General features: G+C 45.1%; 1 protein-coding gene across 1 annotated transcript in view; it reads right to left on the bottom strand.

The window, feature by feature from the left end:
* CERS4 (ceramide synthase 4) overlaps positions 1-12,553 on the bottom strand; it is an 86,528-nt gene that overhangs the window by 55,465 nt on the left and 18,510 nt on the right. Inside the window, exon 2 of the mRNA XM_006277576.4 lies at positions 3,015-3,188. Coding sequence (XP_006277638.1) covers positions 3,015-3,187 — 173 coding nt within the window. The 5' untranslated portion in view covers position 3,188. The remainder of the gene's footprint in view (positions 1-3,014; positions 3,189-12,553) is intronic.

Below are 12,553 nucleotides of genomic sequence, written 5' to 3'. Positions count from 1 at the left end.
TGTGGCCATTATTTCTTGTAACCCCCGGGGGCACCTTGGTGAATAAGAACTCACCAATTCCCTCCTGTGCCCCCGTGATGAACTTATAGGCAGCCACAAGGTCGCCTCTCAACTTTCTCTTGCGGAGGCTGAAAAGGTCCAATTTTTCTAGTCTCTCCTCGTAGGGCTTGGTCTGCAGGCCCTTAACCATACGAGTGGCCCTTCTCTGGGCCCTCTCCAGGTTATCTGCATCCCTCTTGAATTGCGGCGCCCAGAATTGCACGCAGTACTCCAACTGCGGTCTGACCAGCGCCCGATAGAGGGGACGCATCACCTCCTTGGATCTATTCGTCATGCATCTGCTGATGCACGATAAAGTGCCATTGGCTTTTCTGATGGCTTCGTCGCACTGCCGACTCATGTTCATCTTGGAGTCCACTAGGACTCCAAGTCATACTAGGACTCCAAATGTCATAAGTTATTGGGTTTAAAATATCAAAAGACTTTCTTCTTCTGTATGTCATGGTTTTTTGTGTAGCTACATTTTTGTGATGTATGCATTGACAACAAAGGTGTACTTAAGTGTCAAAAAGGCCACTCACAGGGCTGGAAAACTACCACTTAGGTTCAGCAAGGGCAATGGAATTCTGCCTTTTGTGCCTGAAAGTCAATTTGTAAGAGGCTAATGATCCCAACCTTTTCCCAACAGGACTGCAAAGCTTCACTGTTTATGGAGTTCAAAGCAGATTTAAAGTTATTGATGCTAGAAAGAGACATTGCTGAATGAAGTGGATCTGCTGTGTCCACTTCATTGGGTGAAACCCACGTCGGCCCTTGTCTCACCCACTGATGGTGTGGGACAAGGGACGCTGTGTTCTCTCATGGCTTTAGGACTTTAGTTCTAAGAACTACAGTCCTAAGAACTACTGGGTAGGATGGGGCCTCTAGTGCCCTGAGGACACTTGCCTGGGTTTCCCCACTTACCCAGACCCACTTTGGAGATCCTAGGGGCAGGTCTGGGTCAGCAGGGAAGCCCTGCTTTCTCCACCTACCCAGACCCACCTCAGATTCCAGGGGTGGGTCTGGGTAAGCAGGTCCCAGTGAGGAAGCATTGGATGCTGGGGATTCCCTGGTCCTGTGCCTTCATGCTGGGATCTGTGTGGGCCTTCCCTGTTTAGGGGGCATGCCCCAAGAGATTCCAGGGTGTCTCTCCATAAGCAAGAAGCCCTGACTTTTCCCACTTGTGGAGAGGTGCCCTCAGATTCCCCAGGGTGCTTCTTTGTAAGTAAGAAAAGCTGGGCTGGTGCTTCAGGGGCTTGAGGAGCCCTTTGGTCCCCAGATCACCTGCCCAGGGTGGCTGGAGAGGACGGGCAGTTCAGTCTACCTGCACTCTCCTGCCACAACACTAATAGGTGACCACCACAATAAACCATCAGAATTTATCACTACCTTTTGTTGCATCACTGATTTTCCTCTGGTGTGGCATGGCAAAGGGTAGAGACATCCATTTAGTCACCATTTGTGCTGCCATAACATTTTTGTGGTGGCACAAGTGGGACATCAGATGATGTCTGCTTCTATCTTGAATAACAATGGTAGCTAGTAAATTAGCACTCCCAACACTGTGACCATCTACCAGTCCAAAAGGCACCCAGAGGGTGGGTGGGAAGTAGCTTTAACAAGATTGGGGCTATTGTAACACATTTGTAAAGCAGTACAAGCTGGCTGGAAGCAGTGGAGGGGGTTAGGCTTCAGCCACACAGATAAAGAGCTACATTCATCTATTCTGTGCAGTACTGAGTAATTAACAACCTCATTTTAAATTGAACAGCACTTCCCATAGCACAGTCCAAAATGCTCTCCTTTTCACAACACTTATTGAAACATAGCCAGGCTTCACCTCTAGTAATATAGTTAGAAAACCCACATTTAAAAGCCCACAATAAGGCTCTTTTTGTGTTCTCTTGCCTAAAAATAGCCAGTTATCTTTCTACACCCCTTGCGAGCTGGAAAACAGCTGCAGTTTTTGAATTAGCTATCCAAAAAAGAAATTAATTCACTGGGGTACAGAGACCAAACATAGAACTTTTCAATCCTAAGAAAACAGTTTCAAAAGTTTTCAATGCCTTGTAATGAGATTTTTGAAGCCATACCTTTAGCAGAGCACTACCTGGATAATCTAATATTATTTCTGTTGTACTTATCCCAATAGCGGACAATGCTGTGCAGAAGAACACAAAATAATATTGTGCTTCTCTAATGCATAAGCAAAAAACTAATTCAGAATCAAAGGAGGAAAGTGAGACCATTCAAATGAGACCTTCTAGGCATGATTTGCTTTATATTTGGCCCTCTGTTTATTGCTATGTACTACAATGCTCAGTGAATAACAATGTACATCTATCTCAACACACACGTAGAGTTAAATTACACATTACACTTTGACCATACTAAGAGCACTTAAAATACAACTGTCTGCACGTTAAAGCTTGTTAACTCATGCTAAGTGCCCTCCGAGTGTCTCAAAGGTACACCATTTCAGGCAACTGATAACTCTGGGCCAAGCTACCTAGCTCATGGTAGGGGAACTTCAGCCTGCCCCACAGAGATAAATGAGAAACGAGTAGTCCTTCAGAATCCCAGGATGCACTGCTCCCAGCCCTCCACCCACAAAACCCAGAGCAGGGAAAGTGTCCAGATGTCTTGGCTCCTAGTCATGCCTCTGCTCGCCAGCCCTCTAGTGGCAAGTCAGAGCTGTGCAGGCAAGAAATGGCATTAATCTTTAATGTGCAACTGCTCACATCACATTCTAACTTTAACACCACTTGATATGCCAAAGATTTGGTCTGGTATAAATGTGACATGTAACTTCACCCTTAGAACTGGAGCCTTTGTGGGCTACTTCTCAAACAGATGGGGCAGTTGTGCTTCTATGCAGAAATACTTTGGGTCAAGATTTGGCTCCCCTGAACTATTCCAGTCATAGGCTCCAAATTGTTAGCTGTCTTCCTATACAAGAAGGGAAACCAGTTTACCTTTCAAAGAAGTACCGGACGATAACCAAGAACAGGGCACAGGGGATGCTGAGCAGGAGGTGTTGAGGCTGAGGGTAACAGATATCTTCAGTCTCCTTCATGTCTTCCCAGCTGATTCCTGGGGGAAGCCAATACTCCTGCTGCCATAACCATTCATTTAAAGTCTGAGCCATCCTGGAGGGGAGGAAAATCAGAGTGAGCCAAGGATATTCTAGCATGAAGCAAACTAGTTAGCACCAGTCAATAAAGCTGGTTATGGAGCTAAGAGTAGGTGACCACCCATCCCTAATTGGGTGGGACAGTCCTGGAATGGGAACACCAAGCCCCAGTCCCAGGCCCATGACTCTAGGACAGCATTTGTCCTAGATTCACAGTATTGTGCAGGGATCCAGGTTTCCTCTTACAGGCTAGCAGTGTTCCTGCCTGCAAGGGGCTGCTTGGGGGGCTGCCAGGAGCAGGACATGCCCACACACATGCACGTGACTGGGTATACAGCCCAGTAGCATGGAGACCAGCTCCCTGCAGGTAAGTCTAAGGGGAGGAAGGGGGGGGGCAAATTGAGGCCCACATGGTGAGGGAGGGAGTGGATCAGGGGATAGGGGCACTGCCCAGCCAGGTTAGTGCACAGGGCCTGAGGTGGGGAGTGGGATGGAGCCATGGGTGGCTCATTCAGGGGGCACAGGGGTGTGGGACAGCTCCCTGCCACGGCATGCACCCCCAGAGAGAGAGGACACAGGGGGGCATGTGCCCCACCAGATTTATGCATGGTGCAGGAGTGGGTGCAGCATGGGTGACTAGTGCCTCTTGAGTCAAGGGGGGGGGCACTTGCCCCACCAGCAACCAGTCAGCAACTGGGGGGGAGGCCGATTGCGCTGACCCAGAAGTGCCAGCAGTGCGCCCAGAAGGGCCAGGGGCAAACCCAGAAGTGCCAGCGGTGCTTCTCCTGGCACCCCCACTCCCCAGCCAGTGCTTGCAGGGGACGGACCAGTGCTCCCGCCTGCCCCCTCTGCCTATTGCCTAAGCAGGGAATGCTGGCTGTCAGGGGATGTACCAGTGCTCTTAGGGAGTGCAAGTGCACCCCCATGAATCCCCTATGCAATGCCAATGGGGTGCAGGCTGCCTGCTGCAGGCTTGGGGCTCCCTGCCCTGCTGCTTTTCCCTTGGGAGCCCTGTGCTGGCCATGCGTCCCTTGCTCACCTAGCTGCAATGGGGGCATCGGCAGTGTGGAGTTGTGCCCTCTGCTGCTGCCTAGCAGGCAGGGGGCACACAGCTGGCACAGGGCTTTTGAGGGAAAGGCAGCAGGGCAGGGAGCCCTGGGCCCACAGCAGGTGGCCTGCATCTGCCTCTGCTCTGATCTGGCCTTGCCGCCAGCTGGCAGAGGGTGGGGGAGAGGGAGGTGCAGAAGAGGTGTTCATGTGTCCTGCCTTGCCATTTTGAAAAGGTGGTTACCCTAGCTAAGAGTAACATGTGAGCTATGTGTAAACGACTACGAGAGGGGAGGAGTAGGAATAAATTAACACCCAATGATTTTGCAATCCACTTGCAAATTATCATCAGATATTGTTTGACTTCCGGTTACTGGCACAAGGCCTAAAATACTGAAATGGAATTGAATGCCTTGAAACTCAATAGGACAGGGATGTCATTATTCCCAGTGTCATGCACCAAGCAGTTTATTGTTTAATGTTCTCATTCTTCCCCTGCATTAGTAATTTCAAAGCATATTTAGCGGGACTCCCAAACAACGAACAACTGACAGATAGAAAAATGCTGTATTCGTGATGTACATCCCAATGTTTGAATAACAATATTACCTTTCATCTGTACATGTAGCCCCTCCTTGGCCTTTAGGTCTTTATTTCTTTTATATTTTGTCAATGCTAGTTTTGCACACAGGCGCACACACAAACCGCTATGAAGCTGCCAATCTAAGATTGATCGGAGATTTACATGTAAAAGCCGAATAAAATCTTTTTGTTTTATACTTCACTGATTATCTTGAGCAACCTCATTTCATAGAAAAAATTTTTGCCTGAAAGACTGAATTTTACATCTGCTTTAAATAAAACAACAAGGGTAGCACTTACAAATCTGCCAAACAAGTTTAGGAACAGTTTGACAAGATGCAGGTTCAAAGCTGCACTGTGTGATGTGATCCTAGAACCAAGGTCTCCTGTTCTCTGTACAAGGGTCCTAACCATGGCTGAAAGGTAGGCTGCCTCCACCTAACGTAGCATGTTTTTCTGTGAGTTAAATTTTGAGACTCATTTAAGTGATCCTAGTTTGACACACAGCTAACCAGCTGGAGTGCAGGCCTACTAAGCATGCACAATTGCTGCAGGCAAGCTGATGTCCACAAATTTAGCATAAGTGTCAAAAACTGCAGTTAAATGGCTGCATACATGCCATTTAGGGTTATAAAAGGAAACGGGATTTTCCCAGTGACTAAGCTGACCTCAAGTTGCTAAACTCTTTAGGGCCCGGGAATGCATCTTCCCATGTGCACAAAGCATTAAGTTATGAATGGGACATTAGTGACAACTGGAGGAGGAGCTACTGCCATAGAAAATCATTTTTTGTGGGGTTTGAGATGCACTTTCCAGTAGGATTTATTACAAAGAGGTTCTTTGCCCCTTTTTATCAGTTTTATGTTTAAGAAACTATTTAGTTCACAGGTTGACACCATGCATATCCTCCAAGAAGCTTCTCACAATGCCTATGTCACACATTAACAGTTAGACTAGGCTTCTCCTGTGAAATCCAGGCAAAGAAATGCATGTAGCTGCAAAAGCTATTGTGCCCTTGAGACTGTTGAGCTAAATCTTCAAATGCCTCTAAATTACTACAAGGCAGTATCTGAAACAGGTCTGTGAGCAGAAGTTGGCATCTATGAGTGTAAATATGGAATCTGCAGAGACAAATCAAGATCCTGCAGTTATTGATCTGTTTAAATAAATTTGTTTCTCAAGCAGAGTAGAAACCCTTTACAACTAACAACTTCAAGTGAAGATGAGCCCAGGTATTTGGCAGCATTGAAGTGCAGGCAAGCTCCCAAATAGCGTGCTCACCTTAGTTAGGTTTTGTGCAATATAGCTAGACAAGTTGGTTCTACACAACAAACATCTACATAATTGGCTCTCAAACTTTTTAGACTTGAGGCATTCCTGAGAAGATGCCAGCTTTTAGTTCTCATTCACTGTTTGACTACAGAATAGTAGTAAAAAAAAACAAAACAGAACAATTCTTCTGTTGCAAAGAACTGAGAAAGACTGCAAGAGGGTACACTGTTCAGACACTATGGATTGCTATATGAAAACTGGATGCGTCTTGTGAATCATGTTTGATACCTAACAATAGGGCTGTGCAAAGCTTCAGTCCCCGATTTGATTTGGCAGAGATTCAGCTCAATTTGGTGGCTGAATCTCTGAATCCAAATCGAATCAGAGGACCCTTTAATCTTTCTGAATCGAATTGGAGAGATTCAGACATAGACACAGCTTTAAATGTTTTTTCTACATACCTCTAGGTAGCAGGGGCTTGTGACTGCTGCAATGCTGGGGTGCATGGAGTGTCCCACAGAAACATGGGGCTCCCCACTGCACTCAGCAGCAGACCTGGAAGTGGACCAGAAGCACTTCCAGCCCACTTCCAGGACTGCCAGGGAGCATGCTGGGGGCATCCAGAAGGCATAAGCTAGTCAACTCTTTAAAGGCCCAATGGCTCAATGAAAAACATCAGAGCATCATCATTATCATTATGGATTTAGTCAGAAATAAGGGCTCTATTTAGATGTTAAAAATAAGGATATTAAGACAGTCCCTGCCTGACAGAGTTTAGAGACTAGTTAACAAAGAAAAGCTCGAGCATTCAGGTAGCATGTTAAAGAAAGTGAAAAAATACAAAATTAAAGATTGAGGCAACAACATAAAAAGATAAATATAGAATAATAAATATTAGGTATGCCACATACCCATGCAGCCACAGTGGGGAAAAACCTTCTCAACACTAGCAGGTTGAGTCCTCTCGGGGTGTGAAGTGGCATAGTTCCACTAAAATCAAGAGGGTTAGGGGGGGCTGTTGAAACTAAGGATCATAGTACCAGGCCATTGCCTACTATACCAGGCACCTCAAGGAACATCAAGCACATGCAGCATTCAAACCCTTGCATTGCTGAAGGACCTTTGACTTTTGTCTTTGCTGATATTTTGGCTACTTGCATTTATTACTCTGACGTTCATCTTTCCACATTAAAGACTAAATGCAAAAAGCTTCTCTAATTTTCTTCTAAAACAGAGGGAAGCATGAAGGTCCCCCTGGAACTAGACTGCTCCAAGGACAGGAGTTCTGTGGTGCAGGGTGCAAGGACTCTACAATTGCTTTGCAGAGAACAGCTCAGCTGGGCTCCTTGTGTTCCAGATTCCCAAGGGCAGGGCCAGCAGATTCATGCCATTACACCACTGCATTGGACTCTAGGCACCCCTCCATAACATTTGTTATTTGAGTGGCCCCCAATTTCAAAAACTAATGCGAATGATAGAACTAACAAAGTTTATTTGTGTAGCAGTAGGCAACCTCTAGATATTTTGTCTCTCTCACACACTAACTAGCTACTTAATTAAGGGGCAGCATCTCCCAGTTACCAACTTCCCTTTAGTTAGAGAGCATCTTTAAATTACAACTTCTTTCACTACACTTGCCTCCTTGCAGAGGTGGTAGGCAGTGTGAGTGAGAGACTGGTCAGGCAAGGACAAGCCTGTGCCTGCACTTATCTGCTTCACGGCACTCTTCAAAGGACCCGGCAGCACTCTGGTTTAGAATCACTGTTACACTCACCAGCAACATTGTGGATGTGCTTATTTCAATGCTTCAGGTTTCAGAGTGCAATGGTTTTGAGATCTCTGCTGAGACAGCAGCACAGCCGACAGCCAAAAGGCTTACTTTCCCTCACAGCTCAAATGGCCAAAAGGGCTTGTCTTGGCTTTGCCCCCAAAATATTATTCATGGTTCTGTCCCCCCCAAAAATGTTTCAGCTAGTTGCAAGCATAAGCATCTACAGCCAACCCAACACTGGGGAGAGCATGTGTGTGTGTTCATGCATATGTACATCTGTATTTGTGAACACGAGCAAGATAAAGGGCTCAGATACTTCTGTAAATACCTGGGGTACTGGCATCTCAGTCTGAGGGAACCGGGTATATGGTCACCACCTACTTGCAGCCCTCTGCTAGAACTCCCCTTCAGCCTGAGTTGTCATTTGAGCTGTGCCCATAAAAGTCTTTTTTCTGCTGTTCTCCCCCCTCATACTAACAGGCCAGTCACTGACACACGTATCATTATTTGCTAACCTTGTTCAGCGAAGTGACAAACACAAACCAAAAATTAATGAGATATCTTTAAAAAGAAGGATACTATTTTGGGCTCTTGATTTATAAATTGCCAACAGGTGTTGCCAACTGTGATAAATTCATCTATTTCATATTATGGTAATTTTGATCTTTCTACGGTTCTGACTACCTAGCAGTGCAGAGATTCCAGCTTCTTCCCAAACCCTGACATGATTTCCATTTTCTGTATCCTCACTTTTCCTCAATTACTCATGGCTAGCAATTAAATATAGGAAACGGCAGCAGAAAGGACCTCCTGCATCAGGGCTGTCCAACAGGCAGCCTGTGGCCCCTGAAGGATTAAACCTGAGGCCCCTGGTCTAGGTGCAGCTCCCTCCACCACCTGCTACTAGAGAGTCTCCAAGCTCCCCCTGCCTCCTCTGGCTTCCAGTGCAGGGGTGGACTGAGGGAACCCACAGCTGGGTGGCTCAGGCACTTGGGAGCCCATATAGCATGGCATGGGGGCAGCAGCATGGGGCAGGGCGAGTGCCAACCACATGGCATGGGAAAGGGAGGGGAACATATGACAAAATGTAACTCAGGGTGCAGCTGGCACTGTACAGCGGGGTGGGGTAGAGTCTGAACAGTGCTGCATGTGGCCTATAGCAATGTTTCCCAATCTTTTCCAGCCCAAGGCACACCTACATTAATTAAAATTTTCCATGGTACACCTGTTAAGGCATTCCCCCTCCTCATACTTGTTGTAGCTCATTGCCATTGCAAAATTCTGCGGCACACCTGTTAATTTCTGATGGCCCACTTTTGTGCCACGGCACGCTGGTTGGGAAACACTGGTCTACAGTGCATGCAGCACAAGGGAGTATGGCCCAGACCACCCAGAAGCTGAACAGCCCTGTCCTCCATCATCAAATCCAGTCCTTTGATACTGCAGGAAACTAAACTATATAATCCCTTCCATAAACTGATCCAGCTTCATCTTAAAACTAGTTACCAGTACATTTATTGCCTCATTATTCCAACTGGATGGCTGTTCCAGAATCTCACTGCTTTGATGGCTAGAAACTTTCCAATTTCAAGGAAAAAAAAATATTTACGTAAAACATATACAGTACCCATTTATTATTGTACTAGTATTTTACTTTACCTTAAATAGCTCATCATCTTCCCTAGTGGTTATCCTTCCACCCCTCCCCAATATATTTAAAGATGGCAAATCATAACCCCCTCTCCCTTTCAAGCAGGGGTGACAGGTGCCTCCTGAGTCTTGGGGGGCACAATTTATGGGTGGGCTCAGGGGCAGGTCAAAAGCCCCATATCCACTCCAATACTTCTGTGCCCCAGCTTAGTGCACCCCCCTCCCAACACACTGCTAGCCCACGTGGCAAAAAAACTTCCCCGGCCTGGGTGGTGTCAAGTCGGGGGCCAATCTCAGGGGGGGCACATGCCCCCCCCCATACCCCTCCTACCAGTCACCTGTGCTTTCAAACCTTCATTTTGATACACTAAAAGAGCTTGGCTTCTTTAGTCTCCTCTTTAAAATAAACTCTCCATTCCTCAGATCATCCTACTAGCCTTTTCTATATAACTCATCTTTTTTGAATGTGGGTGATCAGAACTGTAGCCAGTATTCCAGATGAAGTTTTACCAGTGACTTGGACAACACATACACTTCTCATCATCATTTGAAAAGCTTCATTTAATAAATCTTAAGTTTTTATTAGGCCCCCAATTTGTAACCAAAATTCTCGTACTTTCTACTATTAAAATCCATCCCATTTCTATTACTTTAGTCCTCAATATCATCCAGTTCCTCCTGTATTATATTCCAATCTTCCTTTATATTATGTCTCCCATTTTTGTGTTACATCAAATTGAACTACCACATACTTATCTTTTAGCAATACAAACATTTAATATGCTTGCTCCCAAGACATTGTTGAATAAGAAATCCATTAGTAAACTCTCAGCTGGACAGTTTTCCCTTAGCCAATTCCTTACTTAACATTTTTCTATTACTTCCTATCTTTTACTGTTAAATTCATTTTTCCATGTGGTATCAAATATTTTCATTGAAGTCCATATAAATTAAATCAACCACATTACTGCTAACCAGAAAACCAGTCAACTTAACCTGTCCCCCACACCCCTCTTACCACTCCCCCCCAACAAAAAAAAAAGAAAAAAAAAAGAAAAATCAGGTTTATGTGCTACCTGTAGGAATCTACATAAAGCCTTGAATAATGCTGAGGTCAGAATAACAGGACTATAATTTGCTATTACACGTGCTGCTATTCAAACATATGATATCACCTTCAGTTTAGCAGACTTATTAAAAAACTTGGCTAATGGACTGTGATTGTGTGTGTCATTTCTTTCAGTATTTGAGGACTGAGCATTTGTTCAATAAATGTCAAAATTCACTTCCATATCAGCTGTGGTGATATTTTCCTATCCATATTTTCATTTGCTATTCTACCTTTGCCATCAAGTTTTATATCAATCTCTTTATTGCCTAGCCATACATTTGCCCTCAGTCTCTAGAGACTGGAAGAAAAAAATCACTGAAGATCACTTAAGCTTCTGCTTCTCAAGTGCATTTTTCTCAGCTCCATGTAATTAGCCTTTATAAGTTTCTGCAGGAATATGGTAGTTAATTATTTGTCTCGACATGTAGGGCAATCACTGAATTTCCCAGCCCTGCTCTGGCTGGCAGACAGCACGCTCCTCTGTGCTCTGCCAAGACTTCCCTATATTCTGATCTGTTTGCTGACTTCTTGGTTTTAAGCTTCTTTGGCTGCTGGCTGCTTGGCTTTTAAGTCTTTTGCTAGGTCAACTATGCTTCCTCATTTGGGCTTAATGGTTAACTCTCTGTCAGAGATCAAGAACAGAACACACTCAGACAGGCCTCCATCTCAGATACAACACAGCTCACAAGCAGAGTCTGTTGTCTACAAGTTGCAACCAAACCTGCAAGCAGAAAGAATGACACGTTCACTTACCCCTAAGGGAGAACTCAAACAAATCCCGGGCCCACAGCCTCACTCTTACTTCTTCTCATGCTCCAGGAGCCCTTGGTACTATGCAATCCAGGCCTGGTGCAGTTGGGGGAAGTGGAGCAAGAAATGACAGACCCATTGTTCAAATGAGGTGAGTGAAGACAGACAAGATTCTTTGGGTAAATCTGGTATCTTTATTAGACCAACTTAAAATAGTTGGAAAAAGTCTTTTTTGCAAGCTTTCAGGTATAAAAACCCTCCATCAGGCTGGGCCCACTGTCCCATTGCTCACAGGAGGGGTACAGGAGGAAATGGCAGTGTGAGCTGCTAGGCACTGCCTACTCCCTGTCTCATCTTTCCTAGCAAGAGCAGCATGAGCTGTTCCTTTTCTTCTCCTTTTCTGGAAAGGTTTTTTAAGCTCTTGAGGGAAGATGACCGATGCCTGTGTCCCACGCATTTCTGACTTGGCTGCCTCTCATGCCTTCTGAGGGGAAGGAGTCTTTTCCCCCAAGGAGAGCTAAACTATGAGACTACAGCTTCTCTTGTGGTCAGACGGGCTCTATCTGGACCCAGTCCTGTCATTTGTGTTGAGATTATGAACAATAGCAGCAGCAGAAATTAAAACAAAAAGCTTGTTTTGCCAAGCTCATGTTAGCAAAACTCCAACCTTCAGTGCAATTTATATCCTCTGGGCTTTGTCTTCCTTCTGAGATCCAGAATACTTTCTTTGCTAATTTTGAGGAAGTGAGTTCCCTGTTGATCTGCAGTCATAGAGTATTAATAGCACTGAGAGCAGTAACCATCATACTAAGAGTTGTTCACTGCCTAGGCCAGTGTTTCCCAAACTTTTGATACCTCAGGCACATTTTCTGGATTAATATTGGCAGTATGCTTTACTCCTACACATGCTGCATATATACATATATGTATTGCCCCCTCCCCCCCGCCAAAAAAACCCAAAACGTAGCATATTCTATTCCCCTGCCAGAGAAAGTCATAAAAGTGCTGATATGTACTGTTAAAAAGGAAAAAGCAACATATTAATCTTTACATCAGTGGTTCTCAGCCTTTTTAGCTTTTCAAGCTAAATTTTTTTAGCCTAGCCTAGTCTCTACCCCAGGTGTAGCTTTTTGCAAGCTTGAGTTAGAAGAAAGTTACATTTCTTCTTTACTTACCCTTTATTTGAACAGCTTTACTA

The sequence above is a fragment of the Alligator mississippiensis genome, chromosome 16 (genome assembly GCF_030867095.1).
Source record: "Alligator mississippiensis isolate rAllMis1 chromosome 16, rAllMis1, whole genome shotgun sequence".
Classification (NCBI taxonomy): Eukaryota; Metazoa; Chordata; order Crocodylia; family Alligatoridae; genus Alligator; species Alligator mississippiensis.
This window is presented reverse-complemented; position numbering and strand designations above follow the sequence as displayed.